Source organism: Sus scrofa, chromosome 4, assembly GCF_000003025.6.
Source record: "Sus scrofa isolate TJ Tabasco breed Duroc chromosome 4, Sscrofa11.1, whole genome shotgun sequence".
Classification (NCBI taxonomy): Eukaryota; Metazoa; Chordata; class Mammalia; order Artiodactyla; family Suidae; genus Sus; species Sus scrofa.
In genome coordinates, this window is record NC_010446.5 from 67,147,911 (window position 1) to 67,172,987 (window position 25,077).

A 25,077-nucleotide genomic window follows, 5' to 3' on the forward strand; every position below is an offset into this window, starting at 1 on the left:
GGGAAGCACCAGATTGATTTTCAACTTGGGAATCCCCTGTCTGCTGAGCAACTCAGAAACAGTTTCAGAAACATTGTGGGAGTGTTTTCTGCTCTAGCAAGCAGGTAAAACGGAGTTGGAAATGCATTCTGGACAAAGTTTGCTTATGATGCAACAAGGAGTTTGCCCTGAAGGAAGTGTGGACAAAGGAGAGAAATAGGAAGGGAGTGTCCTGAGGCAATAGGATTCAGAGGCTAGTAAAAGGGGGCTGACATTGGAAAGAAAAGACCTGGGGGAAAAAAGTAGAGAGATTCCTGATCTGAGAGAAGGGGTAGATAAAATGATATAGAACTGGGAGTTCCCGTTGTGGTGCAGTAGAAATGAATCTGACTAGGATCCATGAGGATGAGGGTTCAATCCCTGGCCTTGCTCGGTGGGTTAAGGATCCCACATTGCTATGGCTATGGTGTAGGCCTGCAGCTGTAGCTTTGATCCAGCCCCTACCCTGGGAACTTCCATATGCCATGAGTGTGGCCCTCAAAAGCAAAACAAAAACAAAACCCAAAAAACTAATCATCCAGAACAGGAGAGGTAAGAAACAAAAGAAAGAGAAAAAGAAGACAACCCCAAATGAAGGAGAAAGGGATTAAGAAGGCCAGTTAACATGGAAAACTTTGGAGGCAGGGGCAAGAAAGGGACCAGCATAGAACCAGATGATGAGAGTGGTGAGGGCAGAAACTGGAAGAAAAACTGTCCAGCTTCTGATTTGAAGGAGGAAGGATGATCAAACTCACTGTTTTCTGCCATTGTTGGTGACTTTTCAAACCATCATACCTACAGCAAAAAAGCATCAGAGTCATAAAAACTGTCTACAGATGACAGAGACTCAAATAGCTGTACTTAATTTATTACTGATAATTTTCCAGTGTGAAAGGTCTGATGAGTGTTCATAAACAGATGATGCAACTGAGAAGCAAATTTGGTCTTTACATGGCATGAAAAACAAGATCATAAAGCCATTTCAAACCTTTTTGGTAAAATACCTGTTAAGGACCATGATTAAGCCTATTTTCAAAGAAGCTTATGAAATGTCGATTTGATGAACATACTTTTTACAGAGGAAATAATTCTGATACATAAAATGATAATCCTGAGACATAATGCACAATAACATACCAAGAGTATGCAAAACATATGCTAAAAATATCCCAAGATTATGAAGTAAAGAGATTTAGCAAATCTGGAGTCCAGACATCTGTATTTTTGCAAAAGCTCATGCAGACATCTAAGCCAGAGCCACTGGCTTAGAAGATGTCAGATTCAAATGAAGAATACATTTGAGGCCAATAAGCATTTTAAAGAATAACTGGAATTGATGACTAACAACACTTTTCTGTTGATGCGAACTATCATCAATCAAAACTGCACCAGGACTTTGATAAACAGAAACATGTCATGGACCACAAGGGCATTGAAAAAGTCCCAGGAACTCTTCACTCAGGATACAGTTTCTGAAATGCTTGTACTAATAATATTTTACTTATAAAGATTCTACCTAGGGAAGGATATGCATCTCTTTTAATTTGCTATCTCTTCTCACACAACCCATCAATAGGAATATAGAGTTTTTAAAGCTAATTATTTCTAGTGCTTTCCAAGGTGAAAGAACAAATCTTCGTGATTTTGCAAAGTTTCTCTGGGAGATCATAAGTAATAGTTTTAGATACAAAAGATATCCTAAAATTTTTATTTTTCATTCTGTACTGAGGGTCTGATTTGTGGGGTGCCAAAATAAAAAAATATATATATTATCAGTGGAGGAGTTCCCATCATGGCATGGTGGAAACGAATCCACCTAGGAGTCATGAGGTTGCAGATTCGATCCCTGGCCTTGCTCAGTGGGTTGAGGATCTGGCGATGCCCTGAGCTGTGGTGTGGGTCGCAGATGCGGTTCGGATCTGGCATTGCTGTGGGTGCAGGCCTGCAGTTACAGCTCTGATTCGACCCCTAGCCTGGGAACTTCCATATGCCGTGGGTGCGGCCCTAAAAAGACAAAAAGACTATATATATATATATATATATATATATATATATATATATATATATATATATATTATCAGTGGAGATGTAGACACTGGATTAAGTGGGTACTTGAGAAACAATACTTGTTATTTAATTGAAGTGACCAAAAATGTTAAAAATAAACAGAGCAGTTAACATCATTGGGAAAGTATTGACTCTTTCAGAAATGAGGATTCTTTGTTCTTCTCTTTTTTGTTGTTGTTTTCTTAAATAATCCAGGATGTGACAAAGTCAACATTAAGTACAGAAAATTACTCCAATAAGGCAATCATTGCTATGTAGGTAGATGGCATTGACCCTTCATAGTGTAAGTGAGAGCAATAAACAGTAAACCAAGGAAGCAATTTCTTCTACATTGAGCAAACTTTGCTGAGCTATTAACGCATTCCATAGCTTTTCAGACTCAGGTATTATAAACCAAGGCAAATAAAATTTGCATTCCAAGGTTTGCCTTTCTTTGTGCTCTTTAATTTTCGGGAACAGACGGGCACTTTGGGATAAATCCTTCAAGACTACGAGAAGTAATTTCAGAAGATGTTATTAGCATAATGCGTTCATCGTTACTACTTTCAAACAGTCATTAAATAAGTATTTTTAAAAGTTCTCAGTGCCAGTTTCCAATACAGTCAGTATCAGTAGCTGTGACTCACATAAACAAACTCTGAAATCCTCAATAAGTTTTAGGAGCATAAATGGGTCTGAAGAACAAAAAAAAAAAAAAAAAGAAGGAAAAAAAATGAAAAACAGCGGAAGTACTATTTTAGGGGAAAATGATTCTTTTCCTTGAAAAATAGAAGCATATATGTAGTCTTATTTCTCTGTCACTGTTGCTCCTCATATGGTCTCAAACACCAATATTAACTGTAACTTTAAACCAAACTAAAGTACCTTCTATTTCGCAGAAAAAATTTCAAAGCGAATAGTGGAGAATTGCCTATCACAAATCAGCGTTTTAGCCAACAAGGAGAGCTTATAAATACATATAATGCAAATTTCCAAGGACACATACTTGCTGCAACTTTTATCCCTTCTGAAAATGGCAAAAATTAATGAAAGATATAGCCTATCTGTGGCACATTAAAAGGAAAAGCATATAAATATAAAATCATCCTTAGTGATCAATGTTTCAGTGGTCTAGCTTACTTTGAAATAATTTAGGTATCCAGTGATTATCCATTAATTATCTCTTTTTACTCAGTCTAAGGGTTCAAAGCTCCTAGACATCTTTTTGAAAATTGAGATAAAATTTTTTTTGGCTGCGTTCACATCATGTGGAAGTTTCCAGGGCAGGGATCAAACTGGCACCACAGAAGCAACCCGAGCCTCTGCAATGACAACCCTGGATCCTTAACACGCTGCTGCAACACAGCAGGAACTGAGATATAATTCATGTACCATAAAATTCACCATTTTAATATGTGTAATCTGGTGATTTTTAGTATACTCACAGGACTGTACAACAATCATCATTATCCAGTTCCAGAGTATTTTCCTCACCCCAAAAAGAAAATCCATACCCATTAGCAGTCACTCTCTATAACTCCCCTCTCCCATTCTCAGCACTGCTAATATACTTCATGTCTCTATATTGTACGTTTCCTGGATGTTTCATATAAATAGAATGTACTATGTGTGGCCTTTTGTGTCTGGCTCCTTTCACTTAGCATAACATTTTCAAGGTTCATGGATGTTGCATCAAGTATCAGTATTTCATGCCTTTTATGGCCAAATAATATTCCATTGTACGGATATACCACATTTTGCTTATCTCTTCATCAGCTGGCGGACATATGGGTTGTCTCCACTTTTTGGATTACTGTGAATGATGCTGCTATGACCATTTGTATACAAGTTTTGGTATGAACACAAGTTTTGAATTTTCTTGAGTGATGCTTAGGAATGGAATTCCTAGATCACAAGGTAACCCTCTATTTAATCTTTGAAGAACTACAGAACTCTTTTCCACAGCAGCTGCGTTATTTTACACTTATACCAGCAGTAGCTGCAGGTTCCAAATTTCATACACTCTCACCAACACTCATTATTGTATCCATAAGTACAACCATCTTGGTGCACGTGAAGTGGTAAATCATTGTGGTTTGATGCACAACCAGTGATGCTGAGCATCTTTTTTACGTGCCTATGGGCCATTTGTATATCTTCTTTGGAGACATATCTATCCATATCTTTTGCCTATTTTTCAACTGTCATTTTATTATTAAGTTCCTAAAGACCTTGGAAATTATCTTCAAGTTGACATACTACAAAACACGGTCCCTACTAAAATAGTGTTTGTCAAAATAATGACTCGATTCAGTGGTAGAGACATTGACATTTTTCACAACCAGTCAGTATACCTGCATAAGTTTAGAGAAAACGTGTTCCTAATAGAATTTAAAATGTGCTTTTTACATTATAGTTAACACTGATAAATCAGAGAAAATATTGCTGTTTTTTATTCACCAAAATTACTCAACTAGTCTGTTTACCAAAAATTTACCTTAATTATGTGAACTTGGATTCTTAATATGTTTCTAAGTTAGCTTCTGCAAGAGTTTTTTTGTTTTGTTTTGTTTTGTTTGTTTTTTGTCTTGTTGCCTTTTCTAGGGCTGTACCCACGGCATGTGGAGGTTCCCAGGCTAGGGGTCAAATCGGAGCTGTAGCTGACAGCCTACGTCAGAGCCACAGCAACACCAGATCCAAGCCGCATCTGCAACCTACACCACACCTCACGGTAACGCCAGATCCTTAACCCACTGAGCAAGGCCAGGGATCGAACCCGCAACCTCATGGTTCCTAGTTGGTTTCGTTAACCACTGAGCCATGACGGGAATTCATGTAAGAATATTTTTTTAAAAAATCGTAGTACTGAAAGTATTATTAGTTTGAGTTCCCTATTTTCTTGGAATTTTAGATACACTGAAAAAGACATTTATTTATCTCTATAGCCAATTGGAACAGAGCTCCTTTATTTTTCTGTTTACTCTTTCTCTGTCCCTTAGCAGTTTCTTCCTCCCTCCACCTTGATAAACATCTATTATGTCTGAAGGTCGAACATTGCTGCCTGTCTGACTTCTCTCATTCCTCACAAAATTCTCCACCCCTACCCTTGGTCTTTTTAGTACAAGTTTTGTTTAAAAGTTAATCTTTTCTATTGTTCCTTTTTTTTTTTTTTTTGGTGAGGGTGGGGGCTGTACTTGCAGCATAAAGAAGTTCCCAGGCTAGGGGTTGAATTGGAGCTGCAGCTGCCAGCTTACACTGAAGCCACAGCAATGCCAGATCCGAGCTGTGTTTGGGACCCACACCACAGCTCACAGCAACACCAGATCCTTAACCCACTGAGCCAGACTAGGGATCGAACCTGAGTCCTCATGGATACTAGTCAGGTTTGTTGCGGCTAAGCCACCACAGGAACTCCACGGTTGTTACATTTTTTCCATTCTTCTTTGTTTTTGTCTTTTTTTCATCTCTCTCTGCCCTAGGTAAAGGGATTGGAGAGTTGTTCATCCTGTCCCCACCCCTCACCCCCTCCACAGCACTACCCTTTTCTTGGTACAGCCACATCTTTCTCATTTTTGGCTCAAACATTCTACTTTCTCAGGACACCCTACTCATGTGATCCATTCCCTCTTAACCTTTTATCATAGCATCTGTGACTTGTTTCTATGTAATTAAACCACAAAGTGTCATGATGTATTTATTTATCTGCCCAGCCCCTCCCCTGGCACGAAGTGTCACAGAGTTGGGGGCATATCTTCTGCGTTTGTTTACAATGTCTCCTTAACAATAAGGACCATCTCTATCCAGCCTTCCTATCTCTGTCTGGCTAAATCCGTCCGTCTCTTTCAGACCCAGATCAAGTCCATCTCTTCCATGAAACCATTTGCCACTGTTTCATTCCACAATACATCAAGAAGAGGAGAGAGTCAAAACAAAGACCTCCATAAAACATCTACTTTGTAACCATGCAAAAAATAGAGAAGGAACCCTAGGAAAGAGCAAAACAGGAGAGGACCATGTCTCTGATTCTAAGAGAGAAGAGAATTTCAAACAGGTAGTGGTAACGGCCTTAGAAGCTGTGCCGATGCAGAATGGGCTAGGAGCAATGCGTGTTCCATTTGGAGATCACCTCTGATTTTTAGGAGAAAGTTTCAGGACAAATGCTGCACTACCTTACTTATATGTGAAATCTAAACCAAAAAACACAGGCTCTATGGATGCAGAAAACATATTTGTGGTTGCCAGACGTAGGTCACAAAGTCCAAACTTCAAATTATAAAATAAATAAGCCATGGGGATGTCACGTACAGGATGGTGACTAGAGTTAATAATACTGTATATGTCATATTTGAGAACTGGTAAGAGAATAGATCTTAAAATTCTCCTTACATGAAAAAAAAAAAAAATTTGTAACTGTTAACTAGATGTCCTGTGGTGATCATTTAGCAGTAGATCCAAATACTGAATCATCATGTTGAACACCTGAAACTAACCTAATTGTTATAGGTCCATTACACTTCAATTTTTCAATAAAAAAATATACAAAAGAGGACATTTCGTTGGGGTGGTAGGGATGCAAAACACATTGTCAAGGTTAAAGAGTCTACTTTTGAGAAGCTGGAAAAAAAAAAAGAAGAAAAGTAGCTTGTGTCTGAGGAAGGAGAGATATGGATAGTTGACAAGAGAAAGATAAAAAACATAGAGGCAAGTGAGGTTAGGGGCTGGTCCTGAAGACGACAGCTGGGAAGGAATTGTTCGTGATGTGTTGTTAAAAGAGCTTCGGAACATTCCTCACAGAACTGCCAAGACCGCGGGAGGCTGTAACCCAACTTCACATTTGCTCTTTCCTCACATGTTGGAACAGTGGCAGGAAGCCACAGAAGAGACCTGACCAGCAATAAGATCTCTTAAGATGCTGAGACCTGAGCACAAACCCACCTGCAAAGGGGAGGGATGCTTTTACCGCAAAGCACAACCCAGCCGGTTACCTTCCCCTCATGAGGTCTTTACCAGCTTCCTAATGGGAATGGCTCTCACTCAGATCCCTAAGAAAGGGTTTTGCAAAAATCTTCCCCCCATAGCATCACAGAATCCCAGATCTGGAACAAACATTAAAACCTAATCATCCACAGCAATGAACCCAAATCAAGGAGGACATTTTCCTTTCCCTATTGTAGTTTACTGTTTTTCTCTGCAGGGTAATATTTCCTTTAAGAAAGTTCACTCTTCCACTAGAATATGACAAAGCCATAGCCAGTAAGTAGAATTTCTCCTCTTTCCATCTCTGAATCTCTAACTGGTTTAATAATTCACTCCCTCTCAGTGCCTTAAAAGTGGAACTTTTATTTTTGAATTCATCTGTAAAGCCATTCCCTTCTCCTCCCCCCCTGCTAAATGGACTCCGTTTATCATTTTATGGGCGCTTATCTGCTCCAAGGGAAGTCTGATCAGATAACCTGGCCCTTAGAAAAGCAGAGGAAGATTGTTAGGAATGGCTTCTATTGTTTGAGAACCTCTCTTTGATCTGAAATTTTTAGGAAGGTTATAGGATGTCTCCTGGGTATTTTGCATGTTTGATGGCTCAGGCAGTTATTACCTTGGTCTCGGGGCCTGGAGAGCCTTTGCTAAACATGCTCACTGGATCCAGCCCTTCAGAATGATTTGAGGATGAGCTTAATCCCTAGTCAGAGACTAAACATTCCTAGTTTAATGTTGTGATATAATATGACAGATTTATACATTGCTCTGACATAACAAAATGCAAAGAGATGAAGTGTTTTATTTACACAGTAACCTCTTATTTCAACAGCTCACTGGCTGGTATATAGACTTTCTTGGCCTCGATGAAAAGGCCCCAGGAAACATCGCTATGAGTTTTGCACAGCAGCCAGTTCACAAAGACCAGTTTACAAAGACCAAAGCTCTAGGCTATGAAGATAGGAAGGAAGAAAACAACATAAACAAGAAACAAAACCAGGAGGTCTGGGCAAGTCCACCCCTCAAAGCCAGCCAGACAGCTTTTGGCTGCCCAAGTGGCCACTCCTCTGGATACGGAGGCCACAGACTAAATGTTTGTTGAATGAATCCCTTCCCAGGTTCATCAGTCATTCAATAAACATTGTCAATCCTTCCTTCAGTGAACACTGTGCTCCTCTAGAAGAGAAAAGGAGGACACGCAAGATGAAAGGGTTCCCATTATTGCTCGGAGGAAATGAATCCGATTAGGAGCAATGAGGTTGTGGGTTCAGTCCCTGACCTTGCTCGGTGGGTTAAGGATCTGGCATTGCTGTGAGGTGTGGTGGCAGTCGCAGACATGGCTTCGATCTGACATTGCTATGGCTGTGGCATAGGCTGGTGGCAGCTGTAGCTCTGATTCGACCCCTAGCCTGGGAACCTCCATATGCCCTGGGTGTGGCCCTAAAAAGACAAAAAAAAAAAAAAAAACCGATGAAAGGGATACAGTTCTGCATTCAAGGAGAAGGCAGCCTCGTGAGGAAGCCAGTCAAACAAATTGGAAGCGCCCCACCCTACAGTAGATGATGTCGCAGGTGTCAGGGAGAGGAACACAGAGAAGGGATTATAATCCTGAGGTAATTGGAGACAATCGAGAATCATCACACATGAAAGTCCTTTCAGCTGTTGTGGCCACACTGAGGTTGCCTCAGCTCCCTTGGTGGAGAACAATGGGGAGAGACTGGTTGCTTTCTCTGCTCCCAGGGGCTCTGGTGGAGATCGTGGTGGAGGATACAGGAGTTCTTGGCCGCCAGTCTTCAGGAAAGGTAATAAATAATTGGTGTGAGAGTGATGGAGAGACATGGCTCAGCCTTCCAGAGCTCAACAGGGGCGGGGACTGGGCCTGGGGGCCAGCGGGAGGCACCCTAGAGAATGTCCTTATTTATTAGAGCAAAGCACTCCTCAAGGTGGGTTTTCCGGTGTATCAGGGTAGAAGCAAGTGACTGCAAAAAAACCTTCTTCATCACCAATGTGGGAAAAAAAAAGAAGGAACTGTTTTGCTCCAAGTTTTCTCTCCACTCCCTCGCTTTCAAAGAGGAAAAAGCAGACCTCTTTCTAAAGTGAAGCCCTAAAAAAAAAAAAAAAAAGTGAAGCCCTGTGGAGTTGCCACTGTGGCTCAGCAGGTTAAGAACCTGACTAGTATTATCCATGAGGATGTGGATTCGATCCCTGGTTTTGCTCAGCGGGTTAAGGAGCCGACCTTGCCTCAAGCTTCATTGTAGGTCACAGACACAGCTCAGTCCCACATTGCTGTGGCTGTGGCATAGGCCAGTAGCTGCAGCTCTGATTTGACCCCTAGCTTGGGAACTTCCATATGCTGCAGGTGCAGCCCTAAAAAAAAAAAAAAAAAAAGAAATAAAAAGAAAAAAGTGAAGCCTTGCTCCTCAAAGTGTGATTGAAGCATCAGCAGTACAGGCATCAGCTGGAAGCTTGTGAGAAATGCAGAATCTGGGGCCCCAGCCCCAACCTGCTGCAATAGAAGCTGCACTTTAGCAAGATCCCCAGGTGATTTGTATGCACCAGCAGGGTGGCTGGAAGCTGGAATCACCTGAGGGGCTTTTAAACCACTGATCCCATCCCCCCCACCCCCGGAAGTCTGATTTAAAAGGCCTGGCTCGCTAAATGGTTCCAAATGTGCAGCAAAGGTGATGCAGAGCCAGGAGGCCATTCCGGAGAGCCTCTGAACTAGCTGCAGGTCTGGGTGCCGCTGACACAGAGGGAACACAGGAGCTCTCTGAAGCCCAGGACAGAGGCTGCCCTGGCCTGGAGCAGGTGGGAGCCGGACCAGGGCTGGCCAGCTGTACCCAGGGACCCCAGCTCATCCAGACCATTCACCGTGCCTCTCAGGATGTGCAATCTGCATGGAAATTTGCCACGGGAGATCAAAAGGCGAAGCCTGGAATGTTCCATGCCTGTGTGTTTAGCTCATCCTCCAACCCACCTTCCGCAATTAGGATGGGTAGAGTCCTCTGTGGGGGAGGCAACAGAAGGAGGAGGTGATCCCAAAAAAGGTAGGGGCCTAAACTGGAAAGAAAAGCAAAAGCCAAAAACACAAAAAGAGGAGTTACCCAGATGCAGCAGCACCCAGCAAGCCCCTGCGGTGAGTCAGCACAGGGGAGGCCCAGCCCCCTGGTTAAGGCTGGGCTGTGTGTGCTGCTACTTCCCCGGCCAAGACCAAGTCCTAACAGCAACTCCCCTCCCTCAGCTGCTTAAACTTTTTTTTCCTTTGACGCTGGAGGCTGGAGAGAAGTGTCACATTTTGCTAACTCCCACCCCACTACCCCACCCTCTTCCTGGGGCCACGTGTGGAGGGGGTGCTTGGTGACTGCCACTGCGGGAGGGACTGTCAGCTCCTCTCACCCTCGCACCATGAAGTTCCTGGGGAAGCCCAGAAGCCCCACAGCAGCTTTTCTGCCTCTTTGCTTGCTCTCTCTGAAGATTCTGCAACCAGGGCACAGCCACCTCTACAGCAACCGCTATGCTGGGTAAGTGGAGCGGCTTTCATGCCCTGCTTGGAGTTGGACGGGGGTTGGGGGGACAACTGGCTGGCTCCTGAGCACGCCTCTTTTTTCCTGCTCTGTGATCTTTGCGTGAATCTGTGTCACTTTCTGGATCACCTAACATGCTGTGTCACTTTGCTGGTTACCTAACATGAAATGTACAGGCCATCCCCAGCTCTTTGGAGAGCAAGTCTAGTTTCTCACACTGTTTCATGAGGTGCCAGCTTCAGCTGTGGACCAGTATTGATGTGGACTGTCTCTAGAGCAGCCATAGCCAGTACGTGCAGTATCTGCCTTGGTTGCCACTTGGCAGGAAGGATGCTGTTGTACCATGTGGATTTTGACCTGAAAACTGAGGCTTCCTCTTTAGGACGGTATGCAGGAGCCATGGGTGGAAATTTACCAGTGATGAATTTAAGGATCAAGTGTGATTTTTTTTTTTTTTTTTTTTTTTTTTTTTTTAGTGCTTGTTAGCCTACAGCATGGTTATTAGAAAGATTTTCAAATCTGAGTGATGCAAATGAGTCAACTCAAAATAAGCAGAATAAAAATAGCCAACTGTAAAATTATGAGTGTTTTTCTGAGGGGGAGAAACCATTCATTTTCCCCCCTCTGTGGGTTAGCTCGCTTTGTGTTCGCCTTCCATAAGGCAGCTCCAGGCTAGTGTGGGACTGCGCCCGTCTTATTATCCTGAAGGCTTGCTGTGAAATCTACAGCATGTGCTTTGCTTGAATTTGCAGGGGGTTGTTCTTTGAATCTGGAAATTACGGCATTCCTGCATTTTAGGGCTGGAAGAACCTTAAATAGCTTCTCTAGTTCAATTCCTTTCTACAGTGGAAGAAAGCCGGTGTCTTCAATCTTCTTAAAAATAGTCTCTATTGCTTAATAATGACTAGTTGAGGAATCTGGATTATGGCCAGGTCTTAAAGCAAAGCTATTTTTTCCAGGAACAGTGTGGAGAAGAGTTTATAAGTGTGACCTTGGGGGAGAGAATTGCTTCCCTTTCTCCTGAAGGTTCTGGGTGCTGCTTTAGAGTCCCCCTGAAGTGGCGCTTGTAGAGGAAATTTTTAAAACGTGCCCTTAGTTTAAAGGGACGCAGGATGAGAGGTGGAGGTGTGTGGGGATAAAAGGCTGTGGATGGTAATACAGTCCCCAAATTTGCCACCTGGGTGTCCCCAGGAGAAACAGGTGTTAATGTCTGAGGGCTGCTTCTCTGCCTCCTGGACACACAGGGTCCAGGCTTTACATTCAGTCACTTGTCACTGCCCTTGGACATATGTCAGTGTCACAAAGACTGACAATCAGGCTAAGGTTGTGGAGGGTTTACTCTTAGTGGATGTCAGGCCATGTGATAAACATACATCAGATTTGGACGTGCCTCTGAGACATAGGACCACACCGCTTCACTCAGCTGTGGCCCCATTCATAATGATTTCAGTGTGTGGCGCTCATCAATGGTGAGGACCAGGCCGGCATCAGCTCGGCAGGTGTGCACCCTTCCCAAGCACCACTTAGCAGTGGAAATAAGGCCAATGGAAGAGTCCTTTTCTTACAAAATTTGGACTATTTCTGGAGGAAGTTGCACTACCTTTTCCACTGTTCTGCAAGGAAAGTCATAGTTGCCTTTTTCTATTTGGCTGCTATACAATTAGTCCCAAATGTCTAAATTATAGGTGTCTGAAGGTTGGAAGGAAAAGATGAAACAATGAGAAACTGAAGGGAGTCTCGTGTGTCCATCACAAGAGAGCGTCTCAAAAACCAGAAGTCTTTGAGCATACTCACCATCAAAAATGGGGGATCTGGGGAGTTCCCACTGTGGCACAGTGGGTTAAGGACCTGGCATTATCTCTTTGGTGGCTCGGGGTGCTTCTGAGCCTCGGGTTGGATCTTGAGCCCTGCGCAGTGGGTTAAGGATCTGGTGTTGCCGCAGCTGTAGTGTAGGTCACAGGTGTGGCTTGGTTTTGATCCCTGGCCCAGGAACCATATGCCACAGGTGTGGCAAAAAAAGGGATTTTATTTTCCCTTCCTTAGATATATCATTCTCTCATCAAAGACAGAAATGCTGCCTAGGTTTGAGGTTATTTTGCTTTACTTCCCCAGGAACTAGCTCTTCAGGGAACAAGAACTTGGTGGAATGTGGTAGAATAGTATTTAGGATAATATTTAGCATTGCCCATTCAAAATTATCATTCTAAACTGCTTTATTTTTGGAGTTCCCTTCGTGGCTCTGTGGAAACAAATCTGACTAGCATCCATGGGGACGCAGGTTTGATGCCTAGCCTTGCTCAATGGGTTGAGGATGTGGCATTGCCATGAGCTGTGGTGTAGGTCAGCACCAATTCGACCCCTAGCCTGGGAATCTTCATTTGACGCAGGTGTGGCCCTAAAAAGACAAAAATAAAAATACCTTATTTTTTTCCACTAAGTAATTTGTTTGGATTTTGTTGTTAACAATTGCAGAGCAGCCCTATTTCTTGCATTTTTATAAAAATATTTTTGTAGGTCTTGGTTGAGATCTAATAATCTATGATTATCCTTCGTAGAACTCTAACCATGAACAAAAAGTAGAATATTCTGGACAGAGCAGCCTTCTTCCTCAGAGTAGCTACGAAGCCTGGTCTTCTTTCTACATAAACTAGTGACAGTTGTAAGATGCCACTTGTATATAAGGGCTGCCTGGGAAATGGCAAGTTAAGCACCTAAAGAAAAATAAAATGTAGAGAGACTACAAGGAAAATCTGACAAAAACCAGTACCTTTTAGGATAACTATATCAAATTACACGTTGTACAAAGAAGATTTTACAAATATGTAGAGAAGGAATGAAGCCAAGTATGGAAAACAACTTATCAGGTAATGTTTATTGATACTGTTAGCAGGTTTTAAGGGCTACAAACACAGGTTAAACACTTTGGTGATAAGTATCAATCAGTGAATGAGACTAACAAGGCAAACATCACTCTCTGTTCTCTTTTTCCTTCATCTCCTTGTATTCCTGGAAGCCCACCTGGTTATTATACCTTGATCTTGAGGCCAAAAAAATAAGGATCTTCTGCATTACATGAAATTAGCATAGATTTTTTTTTCAGTCATGGCAAAAAGAGATCTAAGCCAGTGACAAAATAAATTGTGGCAATGCTATAGAACAAAAGTGGCCATGATTCTTCAATAACAACTTATTTGCTAACTTCTTCATGTGTAATCATTGTAAGTCCTGAAGTTCAACTTCCTGGCTTTTAATTTTTGCTTTCCCACATCTAGTAGCTCCATTACCTTGGGTAAATTCCTTAACCTCTCTGAGCCTCAGTTTCTCCATCTGGAAAATGGAGACAATATCAACCTTCTCTGCCAAGTTGTTAGGAATTAAATGCAATAGCATGGATATTGCATGATTCTTGGTACTTGGCAATTTTACCCTGTGAAGTACTTACAAATACTTAACCAGTACTTAATACAAACATTGATAAAAACATGAATTTCTCAATAGCCTTATACAGTTTTTGGTACCGTCATTTACAGAGAAGCTAAATGAAGGACAGACAGGGTAACCCAAGTTCACAGCTAACTAACCCCTGGTTGCTGTAACCAAGCAACCCTGCCTGATTCCATAAACTACATTTCACTCTGCCACCTATTCAGGTACAGGAACAAAAAAATGGCTTTTCAGAAAAACTGAAACTTTAACCTTGTTTGGGGCAGTGATAGTTTCAGGATAACAAAGGAAAGAGTAGATGATGGGGGTAAAATTTAAAGTTTAAACTCGTTTACCTTTTCTAGGGTGAAGATGAGTTGCTAGTGGCAAAACATTATTAGAAAGGCAGAGACCATAAGGGATAGAAAAATAAAAGATAAACTTTAGAACTTTTTTACAACTTTATTTACTAAAATAAAATAGCACAGAAAGTGGTCGTGGTGTGTGCTGCATTCCTTCAGTCAGTGTTATTCCAGTGCCCGTTGGCGCCAAGAGCTTCGATGGACCGAGCCGATGCCCTTTGACAGCTTGCAGTGTAGTAAAGAAAGTACAAAGCATCAGTCCGTAACCAGTGTTCGAGTGCTGTGTGGGACCGTGACCGCTCTGGGGTGGGAAGAGAGCACAATGCACAGGAAGGAGGGAAGGCTATGAGTCCCTTCCCGGGCCGCACCTGTTCTGGTCACCCCGCCTTCCTCACCTGTACTGGTACCTGGGCTGCGGTGGGGAAAGAATGGATTTCCTGCCACCAGAGCAGCTCCGTGGTGGAACAGAAACCCCTGGTGTTGGGTCAGCCTGCCCAAGCCTCCCGGACTCCTCCTCCCTCGGGCTGCATTTGGTGAAGACCCTGCTCTCTGTAGCAGTTTCTTTGCCTTCTAGTTTCTTAGGGGAGAAGCTCCAGTGTCAGGCGTTTCCCCCAAGAACTTGGGTTTGCGCGAAGGGCGGGTCTCAGCCCTCCAGCCAGCTGCTGCGTCCTGATTGGTCCGTGTCTGTGAGGTACCCGCCCCCCACTTCAAGCTCCGCCCTGCCATCCCTCCCACACCCCCCAATTATTTGCCAAGTTCTCTAGTCATCCATGGGACCATCCAGGAGTGAGACTTGAAGGAAATGAGATTTTTTTAAAGGCAGTTTGGTCCTCGAAATCCTGTTAAGGAAAGAGGCACCCAGTTGGGATGAAACATACGGAAGAGAAAACATCTGAGAAATACAGAGACTGGTGGAACCTATTTGACTTCGGGGACGTGGTCCTTGTTTTCCACCTTACCTCCCCAGCTGGGCTCCTCCGACACTCAACAGCAGCGTTTAATTCTTTTGCTCTCTGATGGTGGCTTCCTTGTAATGTTCTGAACTTTTGGAAACATAGGAGTAGGATACAAGAGGTCCCTCTTGCTCATATGAATCAGAGAGCTCTCTTCTTTGTTGGTAGATAAAGCCCTTTTCACATAGGATGGCCATGAACTGTCCTTTGTCAGGGCCTGTCCTAGTTTGCACCTGCTGTTCTGGAGTGGTAACTAGCAGTGCTCCCTTTCAGTCTGAGAAGGGTCCTCATTTGGATGGCAAATTGTGGGTTCGGCCTTCTTAATTCTTCACTATGTTTATTTCCTTAATGAGTTTTACTTCAAGTCTTCAATTATCCTCTTCATTCATTCCTAAAGTTTATCTCTAGTTCTTTCCATTCCTATAAAAAGTATTTCACTTGTCCTCGCCTCTCTTGTAGCAGCCACCAGCCATGTTTAGGATATCTTTATCTTAGCCTTGGTTAAGGTAATTTGCTCCAAACTGAGCTGCCTTCCTCTAGTCCTTCCTCATACTGGCAATCTTACTAAATAAGACCTTTGAGTTACTCTCTTGCTCAAAGATTTCCTTTGGCTCCCTCTTGCCAACTACATCAAATCCATTCTCTGCCAGGCTCTTGAGGCTTCTGTAGTCAAGACTCTTTGGTTCCCCTGCCTCTATTTCATTCTCCCCAATCCTGAAACTCCTCCGTAGTGAGGGCAGAGAAAGAGAGCTTCAGCTTTGCTCATATTTTACAAGCATGGTGGGCAGCCCCACTCATGATAAGGGCCTACAGCTAGAATGAGCCATCTGAGATCATGAATGAGAGATTGGATTAAAATGTGTGTGCGAGAGAGAGATTTGAGGCCCTAGGAGTTAGGAAGGGTGGATGGTGGGCACTTAAGATGGTGTTGAACTTTGCCCCACAGGCTGGTGTGTAGTTAATGGAATAGTTCTCTGGTAACTATGGGAAGTTCCTTTTAGCACTTGGCCCTTATTAATGGGAGATCATTTTGGGTTTTCCTTAGGCACTAGCTTGAAGTGCAGCCCCTAAGTGTGGGTTGTTTATCAGCTGATTATGCCAAAAGCTTTCTTCCCTGCTGTGTATTCTGTGTGTTGGGGCCTCCAGCTTGGCTTGTTAAGGACGTTGCTTGTTAAATGCTGCAGCTCTCAACTCCTGACCCGAACTCACAGGCAGACGGTACTCAGTGGGGATCAGCATTCCTTCTGCCACTGAGCTGGTGGAAGGAGGAGTTTCATGTGCTTCTGGGCCACTTTTCCCTCGGAGCCCAATCTGATAATGGAGCCTTTATTTTATGGCGCCAAAATACTTTCTGGGTAATACCATTAAGCATAATCACTTCCACCCCATGAAAAGCAGCAAAGGATGTTAATGTTTCATAACTTCCCAGCCTAGATTGTGCAGGCTACAAAAGCATTATGTTTTCTGTCTTTATAAGTAGAATTACTGAACAGAAAATAAAAACTCTTTGGATGACTTTTTTAGGGTCTTTGTTATGATCCATCCGTAGATAACTGGTATATAGGATTAGAATTTGCTTTGCCAAATAAATGCCTCTGGGCGTTAACATCTTTATGACAAAGCAGAATGCAGAATATGAAGCTTTAGGATCTTGTTCTGGGTAGTATAGTAAATTTCCTTAACAATTATCTATCTGATTAAACTATATATTATTAAAAGTTGAAACTTCTAAGTGGCTTTCTTCAATAAAGTGACCATCTTTGTTCTTTTCTCAGTGTATTTTGAAAACAATAAAGCACCTTATTTTAAATAGCCATGTTGTTAAGGATACTGTTGGGTTATTTTGTTTTTCTTTCTCTTTTTTGCTAAAACCAAGACCCCCAAATTCAACAGCTTAAATGAGTAATTTATTTCTCTAATGTGAAAATCCAGAGCTGATACAGTTGATGGTGCCAGAGAACCAGGCTCCCTCTGTCATACCTCTGCCATGCTGCATCCATACTCAACTCCCAAATGTTCCAGGAAGGAGTCCTCCAGCTCCTGCAGTCCTGCCAGCAGGAAAGTGGGAAGGGATGGCTGCTCTTCTTTAAAAGCACAGTCCAGGAGTTCAGACATCACCCCTTACCAGCCAGAATCACTTAGTTGGCCTTAGCTGCAAGGGAGGCTGTGAAATAATGGCCAGTTCTGGGAGAATATATTGTGAAATCGCTAACATCTCTGAGTGGTCACTCTAATATCTAACCAACCCATTCTCCCTTCCACTTGGTTCTCCTGAAGAAGTAATCCAGCCAAAGGGACTTTTAGAATTTTGCATTTCAAGCTTATTTAAAAGGGTGCATTTTTATTTTGTATATGGTCTTCTAAGTCAGAGTATCAGAACTAAAGGAGAAAAAAAAAATCATAGCCCAATCCTTTTATGTACTACACAATGAAGCAGAACCTCAAAAAGGTAAAGGGATTTGCAGAGCTGGTAGTGGAATTGAGACTAAAGTCCAGGTCAGCCAAGGTCACAGCATTTTTTAACAGTTGACAACATCTTTGATGAATCCAGAAAACTTCTTACTTCTTTCTATTCCCTAAAGTTTTCGGGGATGAAGAAAATGAGCTGGCAAGGCTGAGGAGTGTTAATGAGGGAGGCTTTCATTTCATTTCTATAAATATTTGGAGGGTACCTGGCGCTCTGCTAGTCTGGGATTACAGAGATAAAAGAACAGTACATAGGACCAGCATAATGAGTACTCAGGCAAGTAAACAATTCCAGCTCTGGGATCTCTTTGCCCTCAGAAAACTCTTGGTGCTGGGTGGGTGCAGGAGAGGGTCACTTCATCCAGATGGAGGGGGTAGGGAAGACAAGGCTTCTTGGTTGCAAGATGAATCTTAAAAGATGATTAGAAGTTTGAGTGGATTATTAAACAGGCAAGATATTTTACATTTTTCTTTTCAGTGGTTGGTGCTCAAAGGTCATGGCCTTGATCTCTATCTAAAGAAAAAGTAGAAATCAGGTTAACGTTTATAAGACCTGGGGAATACATGGCATGTGCAAAGAACTACAGCTGAGAGAGCTTGTCAAGTCTAGAAAATCAGAGCAATTAAGTATGTCTCAGAGAGCATTCTCTTGGTGGGAGTAAGGAGAGACGAGGTAGGTCCTAGAAGAGAGGGTGGATAGAGAACCTGATAAGAAGAGATGATTTTAATCTAAAGTGTCCCTGATGGAGATGACTTGAATCTTCAGAACAGTCACCAAGTGTTTCTGGGGGTTCAGCTGATGGTAGAGATGAGTTTGTAAAGGAGCCATGAACCCAGCTCCAGGATTGTCTTCAGGATCATTCCACGTTTGCTTACGTGACCTGGACCATGCCGCTGTGGACCCTCATCGCTCAACCTATAACAGTTCCACAAAAGGGTGAGGATATGTCTTTAAATCAGCCCTTAGGGAGCTGCAAAGCAATTCCAGTAACATTAATGTCAGAAATCTCCCCCTCCATCCTCTGCCTTTCTTTTCGCTATACCTGCAAGATGAGCCTCCACAGCTGGTGTCTGACTCCTTTTCCCAGCAGGCCAATGGAAGGTGGAAGGAGAGAGAGAAGGGTATTCCCTTCAGACCTGGGAATCGCTAACCTTTACGTGCCTCAGCATCCCTTGTCTGTCGCTTTCTCTGCCCACATCTCTGAGCATGGCTGCTTCATTAATGGCTCCTCAGTTGAATCATCTAAGCAGAATTTGTTTCTTCTGAGACCTCCACTGGCAGAGAAACCAAGCTGGAATTGAAAGCAGAAAGAATACATGGTTACCTCTGAAGATTTATGTTAGAGTAAGTTCTGGAGAACGGGGGAAATGATACAGCAATGAAAGAGAGGATAAGGGAAAGGCTGCCATGAATTAGTATTTCTCTAGCATTGAATGAAATGATAAAGTGCTTTGTAAATCAGAATGTATTATAAAGTACACTGTTGGGTAAATTATTATATCTAATGTGAGTTGGAAAGACTCTCGTGTAGCTAGATCCTGTTACAAAATTGATTGCCTTTCCATTCATTACCTTCTATCTTCCTGAGGAATTAAGTAAAAGATCCATGAAAATGGATTTCCTTAGTTAAATAAATGGGCTTCTTTCTCCCTCCTCCTCTCAGTTACGTGAGACTGGCCTTCCATCTTTCCAGTTCTCCCCTCCTCCTACAATTCACAACACTTACTGATCAAGTACCAAGGGTACTGATAATGGTTTATCATCATTCTTTATGCCCAAGTAATCATCAAAGGAGAGAGTGGTAGTCTTCTGCACTTACGTTTTAATCCAACAATCTAAACTGGAAAAAAAAGAAAGAAAATGAAAATATATTAAGTCAACACACCCTCTTCCTGCTCTTTCTCAACCCCTGTTTTTATTAACACACACATCATATATTTTTATAGCTTTTTCGTCTTTGATGACCAACTGCTGAAAGAGGAAACTTCTACAGGATCATGCATCTTATCACCAGATGAGAATCCTGGTTGATTTTTTTACACTGACAGAATTTATAACCCTTGTACATGTGACCTCATTTGCCATACGTTCATTTCCCTATCTACCTTTCAGAATGTCTTATCAGACTAATTCATGAATCACCTAATTGTCTGCTAAGTTCCTTGTTGTGATTTTTGTAATGAGGGCACAAGACTCATAATAAGATGGTTGGGATCCTATGTAGCTTGTCAATTGTGTTTGCGTGGAATGCATGCAAATGTGTGTATGATTATTTGGTAGCAATATATTTGGCATCAAAATTACTAAACATATGGAAGGTTAGAGACATTTGGGACAAGTCTGTGTTGCAAGATATTTGGAGAAGTTAGAAATTTTCTGCTGAAAAAAATGATTCCAAGCCCTTGACTGAGAGGGCGCAAAAGGAGGACACACATGGGGGAAGCCAGTTCTCCCTCTTAAGTTTTCAGACCTCTGGGTGGAAGCAATAGGGAGTAGAATGCGAATGACAGGTAGGAAATCATCTTAATAGGACATCTGATAGGAAAAGCACATCCGTATTCCCGAGAGAAATGTAGTCTGTCTTGTTTCCTCTGCCTCACAGCAGGGTTTCTTCTTTCTCTAGGAACCTAGTTTGCTAAGATAATTCACTTTCCACAACAGCTCCTCTAAAAACTCCTCAAGGACTTCAAGCTTTCAGTCTACCTAACCCGCCCCCAACCCCAAACCTTTGACTAATAAAGAGCAAAGAAATGTATCTTTTTCTTTACTCACAAGGTGGAGGTGATGTGGCATCTGTCCTGAGTTACCTTGGCCTCTATTGCTTCTACCTCCAACTCTACAAGGCCCCTTATCCTGGCTCTCATCTAAGACAATGTCTCATTCTGTTAGTCAGAACTGTTTATTGAGTGCCTACTGTGTGCCCGACACTCTTTAAAGGCCTAGGAGTTCGGGAACTTAGGTGCTTTGGGCGCTAGTGAAGGAAACTGTTTCTCATGGAATTTCCATCCTAATGGGATGACAGAAAAGTAATAAACCACAGCGTTAAGTTCCACTAAGGGTTATGAAGATAGAGAATGCAAAGAAAGGAGATAGAGTATCAGGAGAATAAAAAAGTGAGACGAGGAGCCAAGTGAATATCTAATGGTAGAAATTCCCAGTGGAGACAGCAAAGTGGGCTGGGAGTCTGTTTGGCTTGTCTCTGGAGAGCGAGAGTGGGTCTGAGACCAGCAGCATCAGCATCACCTGGGAGCTTGTTAGAAATGCAAATGAGCAGGCTATGCCTCCCCGGCATCAGGAACTCTGGAGGTGGGGGTGGACCCAGCACTTGGCTCTAAGAAGCCCTCCAGGTGATGTAAGCTAAAGCTGGAGAACCACTGCAGAGCCAGCACCAAGGTCAAGGGGCAGGATTTGAGCCTTGAAGAAAACAGTTACTCATGCTTCGTTCCTGTGGCTCCTCCCCTCTCCCCTCCCCCGAAGATAGCTCTCCATCTCCTTCCTATCTCCACTTAACACAGTGAACCTTCTCCACCACCATGCCTCTGAGCCTTTGCCCAGGCCCAGGTATCTGGGGAAGCCCTCCCTCCACTACACCTGCCTGCCTTTCAGGAGCAAGTTCAAGCAGGACTCCTCCAGCAAGAGCTCCCAGTCAATCTGCTGTGGCTGTCCCTCCTCCAAGATCCCACAGGGCTCTCTGTCCTTCATGGCCATCGCCACACACTGCTGGTATTACAGTTGTTGGCAGACGTCCTATCTTTTCAGGTATAGCAAGTAGAGTGGAAGGTGCTGTCCCTTAGTCTTACCTGTATTCTCATAGTCCCCAAATAGTGCCTGGCATATTCGGTGAAAGTTTAGATGGATGGAAAGGAGGGAAGGAGGAGGAGAACTTGGCAAAGAAGGAAAGCAATAAATTGGGAATCAGACTGCTGACATCTGCAGGCAGTTCTGCTGGACCAGAGGTCACCCGTGACAGGTAGTGAGAAATAGAGACCATTTGGCCGCTAGAGCAACAAAAGAAAGGCAGGATCCCCAGAGCCACCCCAATGTGCCTCAGTGCACCGTGCCCCAGCTCCTCTCATCTTGTCCCTGCTCACTTTTTCAGGTATCACCCACAATTACCCACATTTGGTCTCATGTTTTACTTGTATAGGCTCCTAAAATGCTCTGAAGGACATTCTAAGCTCTAGGAGGAGGTCTGAGGTCAAGTTGCCCTTTCCTGCAAGCAACAGAATGGGCACCAGCTGGTCAACATGTTCATTAGCCTCTGCCTTTTACCAAATTTAGAGAAGCGATCTTTGCCTTCTTGTCATTGTGGTTTCAGCCTCCAAGGAATACTTAGGAAGTGCACTGGAGATGGTCCATCACTCCTTAGTTATCAGTTCATGATGAGTTTAACATCTTCCCTGGTCTTTGAACCAAGGGATTTCTGTTACCCCAAAACTGAGTTCACCTCCTGGTGGGTGTCCAAAAAACAATAACAACAAAAAACACAACCAAGCCAAAGATCAGGTGGGAGAAGGAAGGGTTTATTACTTTGAGCAAGCAGAGAACACTAGGGATCTTTCCCAAAGTATCATCTCCCCTAACAGCAAGACTGGAAAAGTTTTAAGGCAAGGATACATGCATATTCATGAAGAGGTTTGGGCGGTGTATGCATATTCATGAAGGGGCATAAGCAGAGGAGAATTGAACATTGAATAGGGGGCAAAGGTTGACAAGAGTCCAAGCTTTAGTTTGATTGAGGTCGCTAGGGTCAGAAAAGGTCAATATCATCCTTCCTTAGGTTCCAGTTGATCTGGTGCTCATGGGGCCAAGGTGGGGCTGAATTCTGCAAAATAGTTGAAGAACACATTTCAGGCTAATCTTTACCATTCAAATACAGTTGGGAGTCCTTGCAACTGATTTATTGTCTTTGCTATTATTACTCCTCTTGCCTCGTAACAGTTTATTCCTGCATTATTTTGTGCCCTTAAGATCATTCCTTACTCTGAGATCTGTTTAAGGACAAGCATTGCAGCCAGGCTCAGATCATAAAATGGCTTAGGCCAAAAATGGCTTCTCTTATGTCAAGAAAGCCATACCTGGTTCTTTCTCCAGGGGTACCCCCCCCAACTCTATCTGTTTACACTTTCCATTTTATCCTGCAGAACTTTATTGTCCACATTTTTTCTTTTAGTTCATCTTTTTCTAACTCTTTAGATGACTTGGTATAATAGCAATATACGTATACTTGCAATTCCTATACTCAGTGTCCTTGTTCAGATCATGGTATAAATTCTAAGTACCATGGAAAGAGAGTGCCCCTGGAGAGCAGAGGCAGGCTTCCTTTAAGATAACAATAAAAATTTGAACAGATGGAACTGATCCAATAGCGTGCTATGTGTGTGTCAGTGTGTCCTCAAACTTACAGTATTTCCTGCTTGGAGCTCTGCAGGCTTCCCAGGGCAGTAGTCAAGTTTAGCCAAACTTGTAAATATCTAGACAGGAGTTCTCATTGTGGCTCAGAGGGTTATAAACCTGACTAGTATCCATGAAGATGTGGGTTCAATCCCTGACCTCCCTCATTGGGTTAAAGATCTGGCATTGCCATGAGCTCTGGTGTAGGTCGAAGATGGCTCAGATTTGGTGTTGCCGTGGCTGTGGTGTAGGCTAGCAGCTGCAGCTCTATTTGGACCCCAGCCTGGGAACTTCCATAAGCCATAGGTGCAGCCCTGAAAAAAGCAAATAAATAAATATCCTGGAGTTTCTGTCATGGCTCAGTGGTTTAACGAACCTGACTACTAACCATGAGGTTGCAGGTTCAGTTCCTGGCCTCATTCAGTGGCTTAAGGATCCAGTGTTGCTGTGAGCTGTGATGTAGGTTGCAGACATGGCTTGGATCCCACATTGTGGCTGTGGCATAGGCCAGCAGCTACAGCTCCAATTAGACCCCTAGCCTGGGAAACTCCATATGCCACAGGTGCAGCCCTAAAAAAAGACAATAAGAAATAAAAAAATAAAAAATAGGAGTTCCCATCGTGGCTCAGTGGTTCAGTGGTTAACGAATCCAACTAGGAACCATGGGGTTGTGGGTTCGATCTCTGGACTTGCTCAGTGGGTTAAGGATCCGGCATTGCCATGAGCTGTGATGTAGGTTGTAGACGCGGCTCAGATCCTGCGTTGCTGTGGCTGTGGTGTAGGTCGGTGGCTACAGCTCCAATTAGACTCCTAGCCTGGGAACCTCCATATGCCTCAGGTTTGGCCCTAGAAAAGACAAATAAATAAATAAATAAATAAATAGTAAATATCCAGACAAAATCTTTATCCCTTAGAAAGCTTTGAGGTAAGGAGCTGTGGGAGCTGTGGGAGAAGCAGGAGACAGAAGATGAGGACCAGCTATGGAATAGCAGGAGGAGGGTCCCAAGTCTGGAGAATTACTTACGAGTTGTGAAAGTAATATATGTTTTCTTAAAATATAGACATGCCATGCCAAAGGCCTTACTACCATCCTGGCTGCCTTCTTGTGGGTGAAAAGACATGGTTTTTTTTTTTTTTTTTTTTTTTTTTTTTCCATTAATGCAACATAAAGAGCTTTTAACTACAGGTCAAATAGGCCCAGCTTTTGGTAGGTAAGTTCTTTCTAGGAAAGCCATCTTAATCAGGAAAAAAAATTAGAGGAAATGATCAAGTGGAATTATTGCCAATTGAAACATTCAATTACTTACCCCCAAATAAAGCCTTCCAAACCAACCACTGGAAAGATGCAAAATTGACATGACCCAATCTCACTTCTGTAATAGCCAACTGCAAATACTTAAAGGAATGATTTGAGAATGGAAAAATTTTACGTGAGTACTTAACAAAGATTTTGTATTCTGACACATACTGTACCATTTATTTAAACGCTATGCACAAGTTCTGGTAAACCTGTTGTATCTTTACGTATTAATTACTCCAATAATTCTTCTGTCCACTTCATGGTACAATGGGAACTATCCATTCATTTCCATTAATCATAGGAACGCCTATAATTGTCTGTTTTATTGTTAAATCTTCCTGATTAGACTGTGTCCTCTTTGGGAGGGAAGCTTGTCATTCTTGATCAAATGCAGTCTCTGCACAGAGCACAGATACCTCTAAGTTTTATTGTTATTCCTCTACTTACCAAAGTTGAACCACAATAAGTTGCCACTATCTGACAGTCTATCTAAAAAAAACTGCTAGGGTTATGTTTACCTATGTGACGAGAGAGTTTGTACAGCATAAATATTAGCACCAGCTCCATCCTCAGACTGCCCGGATTCACATCCCAGCTTCTCCACTTTCTAGCTAAG

At 42.8% G+C, this 25,077-nt stretch overlaps 1 protein-coding gene across 3 annotated transcripts in view; it reads left to right on the forward strand.

Annotated features, from left to right (window-relative positions):
• Positions 9,431-25,077, forward strand: part of CPA6 (carboxypeptidase A6) — a 254,242-nt gene continuing 238,595 nt past the window's right edge. Inside the window, exon 1 of one of the 3 annotated variants that reach the window (XM_021089270.1) lies at positions 9,431-10,559. In XM_021089270.1, the coding sequence (XP_020944929.1) occupies positions 10,444-10,559 (116 nt within the window). In that variant the 5' untranslated portion in view covers positions 9,431-10,443. The remainder of the gene's footprint in view (positions 10,560-25,077) is intronic. The other 2 variants (XM_021089271.1, XM_013996693.2) reach the window with 2 other exon arrangements.